This window comes from Hirundo rustica, chromosome 5 (assembly GCF_015227805.2).
Source record: "Hirundo rustica isolate bHirRus1 chromosome 5, bHirRus1.pri.v3, whole genome shotgun sequence".
Lineage (NCBI taxonomy): Eukaryota > Metazoa > Chordata > Aves > Passeriformes > Hirundinidae > Hirundo > Hirundo rustica.
In genome coordinates this window covers 5,230,826-5,242,288 of record NC_053454.1, presented here as the reverse complement: position 1 = coordinate 5,242,288, position 11,463 = coordinate 5,230,826, and the positions used below count along the sequence as shown (strand labels likewise).

The following is an 11,463-nucleotide window of genomic DNA, read 5'->3' as shown; positions in this document are numbered from 1 at the left end:
GCCGGCGCGCGGGGCGGGGCTCGCGCACTCCCGGGACCCTCCGGGCGCGGGCGGAGGGGACGGAATAGAATAAAATAAAAAATAAAATAAAACAAAAATAAAAATCACAGAATGGGTCAGGTTGGAAGGGACCACAGTCGGTCGCTGTTTAAGCAGGGTCATCCCAGAGCGCACGGCACGGGATTGCAAGCAGACAGCTCCGGAATGAATATCTGCAGTGAGGGGGACTCCACAGCCTCTCTGGGCAATGTGCCCCAGTGCTCGGTCACTGCACAAAGTTCTTCCTCACGTTCAGGGGAAACTTCCTGGGCATCAGCTCCTGCTCATTCCCTCTTATCCCACTGACCAGGAGCCTGGAGCCTGCTCCCAGCACTGAATGTGAACAAATAAATCCAGACACTGACGGACACTGATGAGGTCTCTCTCGGGTGTCTCTTCCCGAAGGCTGAACAGCCCCGGCTCTCTCAGCCTTTCCTCAGGAGAGAGATGCTCCAGTCCCCCCAGTCTGAATGTAACACAGCACATTTTATAACATTTATTTTTAACATTTTACAGCTGTAATCTCTTACAGCTCGCCCACAATCCTCTAGCTCAGAGCTCAGAAGCCATTTTTATCTCAACCTTCAACCAGCCCGGCCAGATTTCTGAAGAGAAAAAAATCCGAATACATCAATACTGTCCACAAACGAGTCAAATCCACTTAAGTGAACTTTTTTTAGGAGACTTTAGCAACAGGCTTCAAGCCCCTGGGGAGGAGGGTCGGTGTGTACCACTAAAGGTGAAGGGTGCGCGGGGAGAACGGAGCGGGAGCGGGCCGGTTCCGAGGAAGGGGCGGACGAGAACTCCGGGTCCATGAGGGAGCCCGGGGCCGTGCGGGACTCCGGAGTCATGAGGGAGCCCGGGGCCCTGCAGGACCCCGTGTCCGTGCGGGTTCCGGAGCCGGAGCGGCCGCAGTCCCCGTGGGCGGGACCCGGCGCGGCCCCGCCCGGCGCAGCGTGGCCATGGCGGCGGCGGCGGTGCGCGGGGCCCTGGCGGGTCGGTACCGGGGCGGTGTCGGTGTCGGTGTCGGGCCCGGGGCGGTGTCGGGGCTGGGGCTGTGTGGTTGGGACGTTCGTGCTGAGGCTCTCCTGTGTCTCCGCAGGGATCTTGCGGCGCTGGGCCCCCCGCGCGCTCCCGCTCTGCGGCCCCTCCGCCCGGTGCGTCGGGCACGGAGCGGCCCCGGCCCCGGCCCCCGCCCCGCTCTGGGCCCCGCGGCTGCTCGGCGAGAACCGGCCCCGGGCAGGGACCCCCTCGGTGCTCAGCAGGTGCGGCTGCGCGGCTTCTGCCTCGGGCAAAAAAACCTTAGAAAGGGGTTTCAGATATGTATGGAGGAGTTTCTCTCTGTGTATACCTAATATTTTACTTATACATGTGTGTGTGTGTGTGTGTGTGTGTGTGTGTATGTGTATATATATATATATACACACACACACACACACACACTCTTATATGTCCTTATATATATATACTTAGACTTAATATATATACTTAACATATGTACTTAATACTCTATATGTACTTAATATCTATTTTTATTTGTATACCTTATATGTTTTAGATGTATTATATTGTTCCGTATAAATATTTTGAAATACATTTATATGAAAATATGTTTGCACATAAATACATTTAAGAATATACATTTTATTCCATGCCATGTGCATTAAGTAATATGTAATACACAATGAATTTGTTATGTAGCCTGTAACATATATAACTTATCCTCGTGTGTATTAATATTATATTGTTAATATAGTCTATGTTATATTTCATAATATAATATAAGTACTATTATGTAGCATATACAATATGTGTGGTATATATGTTGAAATTCCTCCATGCATGTGTGAATATTATAGAATCATAGGTTGGAAATTGCCTCTGAGATCATCAAACCCAACCCTTACCCCAGCACTGCTAAGGCCACCACTAAATCATGTCCCCAAGTGCCACATCTGCACAGATTTTACATCCCTCCAGGGGATGGTGACTTGACCATTGCCCTGGGCAGCCAGTGCTTGACAACCCCTTCTATGAAGAAAGTTTTCCCTAGAGCCAATCTAAACCTCCCCTAGCAAAACTTGGGGCCATTTTCTCTTGTCCTGTTTGTTTCTTGGGAGAAGAGACTGACCCCATCCCCCATATATATATAAAATAGATGGACAGACAGATAGATAGACACGCACATACGTGTGTAATATATTTCAGTCTGACACTCTTGGGCGCCTTTGCACTCTGCAATGGGTCTGTGTTAGCCCTAAAGCCTCCCACTTCAGCCAGCAATAATGCTTGAAGCAGGAGGTAAATTAGGATATTCCTTGCAGCCATATTTTACAACTAGTCTGTTTCTCTTGCTGCTGCTGGGTGTTGGACTAGATGATCTACGAGGTCCCTTCCAACTCAAACTATTTTGTGATTAATATTCTAAAAGTAATTTCTGAATCCAGGTAACAGCTGAATATTGGCTTCTGAGTGTTTGACTGCTTTTAGTAGATTTAAAAAAAAAAAAAAAAAAAAAAAAGCTGCTCTGTGTGGAATAATAACTTTGAGCTGAATTTTGATAAGAGTCCAGCCCTGCAGCTGGTATTCTACACACATTAGATGCTGTGCTGTAATATTAGAGGAGTCCTTGTTACTCTTCAAACAAGCCACAACCCTTCTGATCTCTCTACGTGTGATAAAGGCAATGATTACTTTTAGAAAAAGGTGTTTCATTCCTGCTTTGTTTTCCTCCCTGTTTTGGGGTTGGTTTGGTTTTTTTTTAGTGTCACACCTCTACTTCCAAGTTTACTCCAGCAGCCAGCGAGGACCCTCACCTACTGCAGCTTACGGAAGGGAAAGAGGAAAAGTGTGAAATCTGTGGTGAAAAGGTTCCTCCGGCTGCACAATGGCCTCTGGGTTAGGAGAAAGGTGAGATTTTTGTGGATAACGAGAGCCTGTTCTTTACAGTCAGTGTAAAGCGCAATTGCTTTCCTTAAGCAATTTGAAGTTGTTTAAAGAAGTTTAAAAAAGCTCTGAGGAGAGACTCCCGTTTTCCTGAAAGTGAGGGATTTATCCAGCTTTGCTGAGCAGTGTGGCTGTGTTTGTGTATTTGCAGTGACCTGCTAAGAAGTGGGGGTTTTTGTCTTTGTTTCCTCCCGACAGTCTGGTTATAAGAAGAAGCTGTGGAAGAAGTCAGCTGCCCAGAAGAAGCGTCTGAGGGAGTTTGTGTTGTGCACGAGGACACAGTGTAAACTCCTGGATAAAATGACCACTTCTTTCTGGAAAAGAAGGAACTGGTACGTTGATGACCCCTTCCAGAAGTACCACGACCGCACGAATCTTCGCGTGTAGCAATCTTGGGTTTGCACATCTCTAGGAAAGGGGGAGTGGTCGTGTGGCACAGGCTGGGTTTTGGAACATAAACCTGCAATGCTTGTGCTTTTTAAAAATAAATGTGTGCATATCATCTGAACAGAATTCTGGGAATCAGTGCCCAAAATAAAGGAATACTCAAATTTATCTTCATCTGCAGTGTGTGTTTTACGTTGCAGAGGTCAGGCTGGTCACCTGCTCCTTCTAATGTCTGGTGACTTCCTGTGGTTGTCTAACATGGAGGAATACACTAAACAGCACTGAAAGGGAATAATTCAACATATTTAATCTTACTTTTTAAAATAAATATGTTTAAATAACCCCAGAATCTATTTTTGTGTATCCCTACTTACTGGTGGCTCACTGAATGGAGTCTTCTGGGGAAGAGGAAAAAGGAGAGCAGGGTCCGTCTCAGCATTGTTGCCTGTCACAATAACACACAGTTGCCTTTTGTCTATGCTAGAAAGTGTAGGGGAAAAAAACAACCCAAACCAGAGTTTCATAGCTGCATCCTGGTTTTATAACTGATTTTAAAATGCATTGGCCACCAGCTTTCATTACAGGACTCACATTTTGTGTCATCTCTTGGTTTTTTGAGTAGTAGAATCTATTCTTCGTGTCCTGCATGACGTCCTCAAGCAGACGAGTCACAGTAATTTCTTGTTTATTTTTCCTTTAAGCCTAACTACACCTCACGCTGCACATTCCTGGTCACACATAAATGGAACAAACCCAAGGGTTTATCATGGGGTCTGTTTGGAGTGAGCAGATCAACAAGACCCTGGTTTGCTAAGGGTTGGATCAGATGTTTTCTCTACAAAGCTGATATTCCAGCAAGTGTATGAAAGCAGTACTTTAAAGCATTCCCTGATAACCCATTTTTGAGCACAGTCCCTGGTTATCATCCCCAGAGCTGCCTGCACTGCAGAGGGGCTTTGCTGAACAAGGCTGTAGCATTGCAATGAATTCACTAGTTACTCAGAGTGTTCAGTAGCTGTATTTTGTTCTTTTTCCAGTTCATGATACAGAAAGTTCTGAAGGACATGCAGCACTTAGTGAATACATCTATATACAGTCAGCCAGAATTCAGATAAAAATAATACAGCGATCAAAGTGATTATTCTGGCCTGCCAGATACATTGAACAGACTAAAGATGTTTGGTTTTGTTTTTTTTTTTTTAATAAAGAAAAGATTAAGACTTTATTCAAGATGTATATCAAGCATTATAATAAAACCAGCAAAACATTGACCTTTGGAATACTGTTGTAATGGCCGTCCTTGTGAGGCACCGAGTGTACCATCGTATCACAGATCATTTCTACCCATCACAGGAAAGAAATCACACCAAGTGCACAATTATGAGCCTTAAACAGTTTGTCTGAACGCAAATCCCAACGTGTTCTCTGCTAGTTCAAATGTGCTGGATGCAAAACAGGTACCTGAAACTAACAGCAAAGGGGAGAGTGTGGGTGAGGAGCACAAGGGTTCATCACGACACGAGGACTCGGCAGCAGCCAGAGGCAGGAGGTTGTTTACAGGAGCATCGTCTCTCCAAGCAGCTTTCTCCTTCCTAGCAGGAATAAATTGCCTAATTATCTTTCCTTCCATGCTGAGTTTGCACTTACACAAGGTTTTAATTGATTTTAATTTGATTCATTCCAGGCTGACAGGGACACACATGAAGTCTGTCTCATTTTTGATGGGATCCTGATTGAGCAGTTGAAGCTGCTGGAGCTGCACTGATGCTGACCCTTATGCAGGAGAGGAGGCACAGAGAGCTGCACTGGGCTGCTCTAGGCTTATTCTCTTCATAACTGAGTGAATTTATTGTAAATTGAGGGGATCATTCACAGGCCTGTTTACCACAGACCATCTCCAGCTGCAGTTTCCTTCCCCTCAGCCTCTATTTTATGTGCTTAAAATAATGCATGTTTCACCGGAGCCCTGAGATGGGTGAAAGCTGTTTCCTACGGTTGGCCTGCTCTCTTCAGAGTTCCACTCTCCCAGCCCTGAGACATCAGGAAGTGCCTGCCTGCCCTACAGGACTGATGGTAGGGGCCAGCTGCCTTAAAGGCCCCCAAACTGGCCTTTTTAAACTAAGCCAGATCTGCTATTTTAAACCATCAGCTGAAAGATTGCCTGATTTTAGGAGTTGAGATCTGGAAGTGCTCAGCCAGCCTGCACACTCAGCTGTAAAGGAAGAGGAGCTGAGAACTGCTCCTTTTCAACACTTGCCTAGAAAGCATCCATCCATCCATCCATCCATCCATCCATCCATCCATCCATCCATCCATCCCTCCATCCACCCATCCATCCATCCACCCATCCCTCCATCCATCCACCCATCCATCCACCCATCCATCTCCATCCATCTCCATCCATCCATCATCCATCCACCCATCCCTTCATCCACCCATCCCTCCATCCATCCACCCATCCATCAATCCATCCATCCTCCATCCATCCGTCCGTCCATCCATCCATCCATCCCCCCACCCATCCATCCATCCCTCCATCCATCCATCCATCCACCCATCCATCTCCATCCATCCATCATCCATCCATCCATCCATCCACCCATCCCTCCATCCATCCATTCATCCATCCATCCATCCATCCATCCATCCATCCCTCCATCCATCCATCCATCCATCCACCCATCCCTCCCTCCCGGCCAGCCAGCCAGCCATCCAGCCAGCCAGCCAGCCACCCAGCCACCCAGCCAGCCCCCCAGCCCGCCCGCCAGCCAGCCAGCAGCCAGCCAGCCAGCCAGCCAGCCAGCCAGCCAGCCAGCCAGCCAGCCGCAGCCAGCCAGCCCGCCCGCCCAGCCAGCCACCCAGCCAGCCAGCCAGCCCGCCCGCCAGCCAGCCAGCCAGCCACCCCGCCCGCCCGCCCGCCAGCCACCAGGCCGCCACCCAGCCACCCAGCCACCCAGCCAGCCACCGAGCCCGCCGCCAGCCAGCCAGCCAGCCCACCCATCCCGCCGCTCAGCCATCCAGCCATCACCCATCCACCCATCCCTCATCCATCCACCCATCCATCCATCCACCCATCCATCCACCTATCCCTCCCTCCATCCATCCATCCATCCACCCATCCACCCATCCCTCCATCCATCCATCCATCCATCCATCCATCCATCCATCCATCCATCCATCCATCCATCCATCCATCCATCCATCCATCCACCCATCCCTCCATCCCTCCATCCCTGGCTGCTCTCCTGTGCCGGCTCCTGCACACCCTGCTTTGCCAGGAGGGGTCAGCAGCAGCTCAGGAAGGCGACTCACCGCCCCGGGCTCGCTCCCTGGCAGCGGCTCCAGAGAAAAGCTGGAACAAAAGGACTCCACGGGTGGTGTCGATCCGGAATGAGCACACGCAGCCCTAACACTGCACTGACAGACCTGAGGCAGCTCCCGTGAACAACCTGTGCCAGGAAGGTGAGCAATCAAAGCGAGCGGCCGTTCTCGTCTGTACAGAGCACTGCAGCACAAGGAGCACAAGTGCACGATGTCAGCATTCACGTGTCTGTCTATCTACACACAAATATACAGCTCCGTTGATAATACATTTTTTTTTCTTCTCCAGAGATATGAAAAGGTTTATTTTTTTTTTCATTTATACAGTGAATATTTTGAGAGATATAAGGCAACTCCCTTGTCAACATTTCACCTCAGCACTTAAGAAATGCTAAACAGTCAAGTTTACAGTAAAACAGCAGATTAGATGCACATTAAATAGTTTTAGTGAGAATCAATGCTAATACAGCGTATCTGAGATTAGAATTTGTCAGATGTTATGCAGCTCTACATCTTTGGGGTTATTTGGCATAACTGAGTGCAAACTTGTCAGCTTCTTTTTTATCTTACAGCAGCCCATTGCATAGCGGGGAAACACGGCTTGCTTGCAACAGGATTTTATTTTCTGCTAACAGTGCAGGCAATTTTCCTATTTCTTTTTAATGTTAGCCAGAAGAAATCAAATAAACTCTAAAGCTGCTTAGAAGTAAAATACATAAGCTTAGCTTCTCAAAGCTTTTGCTGAGTATCTTCCAGGGATCGACTCTTCTGTAACTGCTCTTTAGACAGTTTGTTTGGGTTTTTTTGTATTTACTTTCTGAAGAATTTTTCAAAACTTGCAAAATATGACTGAATCAGCACATGTAAAGGAAATAAAATTCTCAGGTAATGAGGCCAAATACTGTGACAGACACAGGAAATACCTGCTTGCTTTTTCCATTTCCTAGCCAGGTCAGATAAACATTTCTGTGTGCGCGTAATTTATTTCTTTCTTCCCCACACATGTAGGAAGCTGTGGGGGTGACCTCAGGGATCCACCAGATGGGCAGCTGGGATATGGATGCACACCCCACAGAGAGATGGCTTCAAAAGCCACTTCAGAGTTCTCTCCGAGCCTGGCACACTGCAGCTGGCTGTTGGCACCCTGGGCTGCTGCAGCTGAGCCAGATGTGGCACCATCGAGCCCCTGTGCTGATCCACTGGTGATGGCACATCCTACTCAATGCTAAATGCTTTTCTAGTCTATGTGACAGGTCCAAGAGCAAACACAAAGGGTCACGTAATTAACTTATGTGTGAATCTCACATGCTCAACACTTACAAGAGACACCAACTTGAAGCACAAATACACAAACCCTACCATGTCTTCTTCTTCTTTTATATTTCTCATTTATATATGGATACAAATACACCACTGCATCTGGTTCTTGTGGTTCTAACCAAATGGCATGCTACAGGAGAAACTCCAGGCTTCAAGAAGCAGCTCAGACCCAGCAGCCTCCTCTGCCCACGCAAGCAGAACAGCAGCCCCTCAGCAGCAGAGCAGAGTGCTGGGACTGGCACTCTTGCAGCAGGGGGAAAAGGTGTGTTTTTCCCTGGAAATGCATCCCTAAAGCAATTCTAATTTCTGTTGCTGCAGCTTGTTCAAGCCTGGCTTGCTCACACTGTAAAACTTGCAGTAGAACATTGGCCACAAATGGTGGGATTTAGTTCTTCTACACATCATTTTCCACAAAATACTCTCCTGGCTCAGGCTGATCACAATTAGGACTCTCCCTTCATTACATCATTGAAACCATTTTTTTTCTCTTGCATATCACTTCCTCATCCTCTGTAAGTGGTTGTCTCTGTGGGTTTAGCACAACGATTTTCTCAGAGAATGTGATTTACTTGCAGAAAAACGCAGTTGCAGCTCAGCTTTCGCTAACCGATCTTGGACATTTTGTACAGTCAAAGTACTTTGACATTTGTTACGTCATTCACAGTCTTGAGGAGGAAGGGAGGAAAGAGAAATCCATGGGTTCTGCAAATCCACTTCATCCATGATAAAGCCATAAATAAATACACCGTCAATGTAGCATCATGAGTAACTGATTATCGTTGTTTCCGCTGGGCATTCACAGAGCAAGAGCAATGCAGACACAAATGAAACTGTAAATGTACACTGGGGGTTGGTGCACACTCTGCAAACCAAACCAGCTCCCCTCACCTGCAGGTGCCTGCCACGCTGTCCTACCCACGTCAGGGACAAAGGCCAGCAGCGTGTCGCACAGGGATGCGGGGAGAGGAGGGAGAAAGGCCATGTCTACAGTGCTGTACATCAAAGCACATCCATCCCACTGCTGTTTCCTACGTCATGAACGAGTAGCTCTTTAAGGCAGAAGAGAGACATTCTGTGGATCTTGGTGCTATTGGCTCATTGCACTCACATTGTTTCAGTGGCAGAGGACGAGGTACTTTTCTTCCTGAAGCGAGGTCTAAGGGTCCTAGGCGGTGCCTGCAGAAGAGCAAGACAAAACTTCAGAGGAATAACAGGGAACATCTTTTTTGCCTTACAACTCACCCACCTCTGTGGGACCTCTGTGACAAGGATCCCATTCCACGCACGAAGTAATGCAGAAGTTTTGGCCCTGAAAATCAATAATGAATGTCCAGCTGAGGAGCAATCTTTTACATCAACACCTTCCTCTCTGGTGCTTGGTAAGAGGTGTGGCTAAAGATTGCTAACAACTCAACAGTTGAAAGAGCCAGGTCAAACTGGTGCCACTTACAGCAGCTCATGGATCTAGAGGTGGCAGTGAGCCAGCTGTGGTGTCTCCCAGCCCATCCTGCCCTGTCCAACCCATCCACAGCTCCTCGGAGGGGACAGCTCATGGCATTACAAAGCTGAAGGGTTTCCCAAGGTGAAAAACACCAGGCCTGTAATTCTCATAAGGTAGAACTCTAAAATCACCCTCTTGCTTGGGAAAGAGGCCAGACAAATTCTGCTGAAATTATTTTAGAAACCAGCTATTGGAATTCTGCCTTGTAGTCAGCGGCTGCAGAGCTGTTACAAGGAGCCCTGACTACCCAGGAGGAGGCAAACCAACTCCATGAATTTGGTTTCCTGTGGTTGACCCTGTTCTCCAGACTCAGACATTAGTTAGGCTAGCAAACTCGTGAAAGAAAAAGCCCCTATTTGCAGTGCCTGTTTCTCTCAGAAGAGTTCTGGTGTGGCACTGTGTCTCATGAGCTTCACACCAAGAAATGGTTATCAGCTGTTGTAATGGATTCTCAGTGTGCAGCCCTGTCGCTGCATCAAGTAACACTGCGAGGTGTGGCAGCTCTTCCACTCCATTTACTTAAATATCCAAAGCCTTGTTTTCTTAATAGCATTAACTCATATTTACCTGTCAGGGCCTGACAGGACCAAAGGGAGGACTTTGCCATTTCTGTTTTATAGGACTTTCAAACCCAAGATCCTGTTATGTTTCTGCATTCCTGTGATGCAGCAAGGTATAAATATTCATACAGACAAGGGACTGCAGCACGGTGAGGTTTTGTTTAGACTCCGCCTAAATCTCCATTTTTTCTAGCTTAACCAAAGTGGTTTTTTACAGAGATGGGACTAATCCAACACTTCACCCCATCTTCCAAGCCTGAAATCTTACCCAGGTCTCCACGGTGAATCCCCAAACAGCGCAACAGATCTGGATGGGAAGGCTGTGCCCAGAAAGCACAGCTGGAGCAGAGGTGAGGAGCAAAGCTGCTATGCACAGCAGTAATGGATCCCACACCACACCTGACTCCACAGCTGCTGGCTCAGAGCTGCTCTGTAATCCAGGAGCCCAGGGACACAGCCAGACAACTAGAGCAGTACCTCCTGCAGCGTGGGAGAAGGCTGCTCTTTGGGAAACCATGTGGCTCTTAAAGCAAAGCTGCCATTGACCACACAGCTAAGACTCTTAAACGGGGCATGAATAGCTCTGCCTCCTTTGGGAGGCCACTGGGCAGCTCTGGGAGTAGCTGGAGAGGCTGCACCTTTCCATGGCTGGAGCAGAGCAGCCCGGACTTTGTGAAAGCTCCACAGGTAGGACAAACCAGCAGAAGGGATTGCACTGGCTGACCAAACCACACCACTCTGCTCCCTCACACTGAGCCAAGGGAAGGAGGGAACAAATTCAGCTTCCCATAGGTGGAGATCTCAGCTGCTGACTGTGGCTCCGTCCACCCTGCCCAGATCTGCAAGAAGTCTTTGCCTACAGCATCTCCCATGGAGGTTTTATTTCCTTCATAACAAAATGTTGCTAAAATTTTGGCAAATCAGAGAGTGAGATCTGCATTTCCTTTAGTTCTTTTGTTCCCATGAAGCAACTTAAAGTGTATTTAGTGAGTTTAGACCAAAGAGAGGTATTTGTTCAGTTGAAAATTCCAGTTGAAGGATCAAGGAATGTCATAGAAGCAGGAGCCTTGACAATATGGAAGTACCTCAAGGGGTTGATCCTTCTTTTTGGGCTTTTTGTTCATGGATGCACAATCGTTCTCTTCATCATCTGAGAACACTGAGCCTTTTGTTTCACAGTTTGTCTCAGGTGGCTTCTCATACCTAATGTCCACACTTATTTCACCTATTTAACACAGCCATTTGCAGCCTAAATGTGGAGACACGGGATGAGGAAATAAGTGATGGTTTGATTCACACAAACGTCACTCACTGCAAAGCCATGCATCTTCCAGGGATTAATAGAAGGGTCACACATCACACTCTAATAATAGCAGCTGTGGGGTTAGA

At 47.6% G+C, this 11,463-nt stretch overlaps 2 protein-coding genes across 5 annotated transcripts in view; one reads left to right on the top strand and one right to left on the bottom strand.

The window, feature by feature from the left end:
- Window positions 1–852: 852 nt before the first annotated feature.
- On the top strand, window positions 853–3,540 carry MRPL35 (mitochondrial ribosomal protein L35). Its single transcript, XM_040064137.2, has 4 exons — window positions 853–1,039; window positions 1,142–1,304; window positions 2,805–2,949; window positions 3,184–3,540. The coding sequence occupies exons 1-4, from the start codon at window positions 853–855 to the stop codon at window positions 3,370–3,372; spliced, it is 684 nt and encodes a 227-aa protein (XP_039920071.1). The 3' UTR covers window positions 3,373–3,540.
- Window positions 3,541–7,502: 3,962 nt separating this feature from the next.
- REEP1 (receptor accessory protein 1) overlaps window positions 7,503–11,463 on the bottom strand; it is a 66,357-nt gene continuing 62,396 nt past the window's right edge. For all 4 annotated transcript variants that reach the window (XM_040064043.2, XM_040064044.2, XM_040064045.2 and 1 more), the window contains 2 exons: window positions 11,160–11,299; window positions 7,503–9,189 (listed from right to left, as the gene is read on the bottom strand). In XM_040064043.2, coding sequence (XP_039919977.1) covers window positions 9,118–9,189; window positions 11,160–11,299 — 212 coding nt within the window. In that variant the 3' untranslated portion in view covers window positions 7,503–9,117. The remainder of the gene's footprint in view (window positions 9,190–11,159; window positions 11,300–11,463) is intronic.

Excerpts from the sequence above, each read along its gene's own strand:
- MRPL35 (XM_040064137.2), top strand. The coding sequence starts at position 853 with ATGAGGGAGCCCGGGGCCGTGCGGGACTCCGGAGTCATGAGGGAGCCC. Across the intron at positions 1,040-1,141 it reads CGCGGGGCCCTGGCGGGTCG|GGATCTTGCGGCGCTGGGCC; the intron begins GTACCGGGGCGG and ends GTGTCTCCGCAG. Across the intron at positions 2,950-3,183 it reads GCCTCTGGGTTAGGAGAAAG|TCTGGTTATAAGAAGAAGCT; the intron begins GTGAGATTTTTG and ends TCCTCCCGACAG.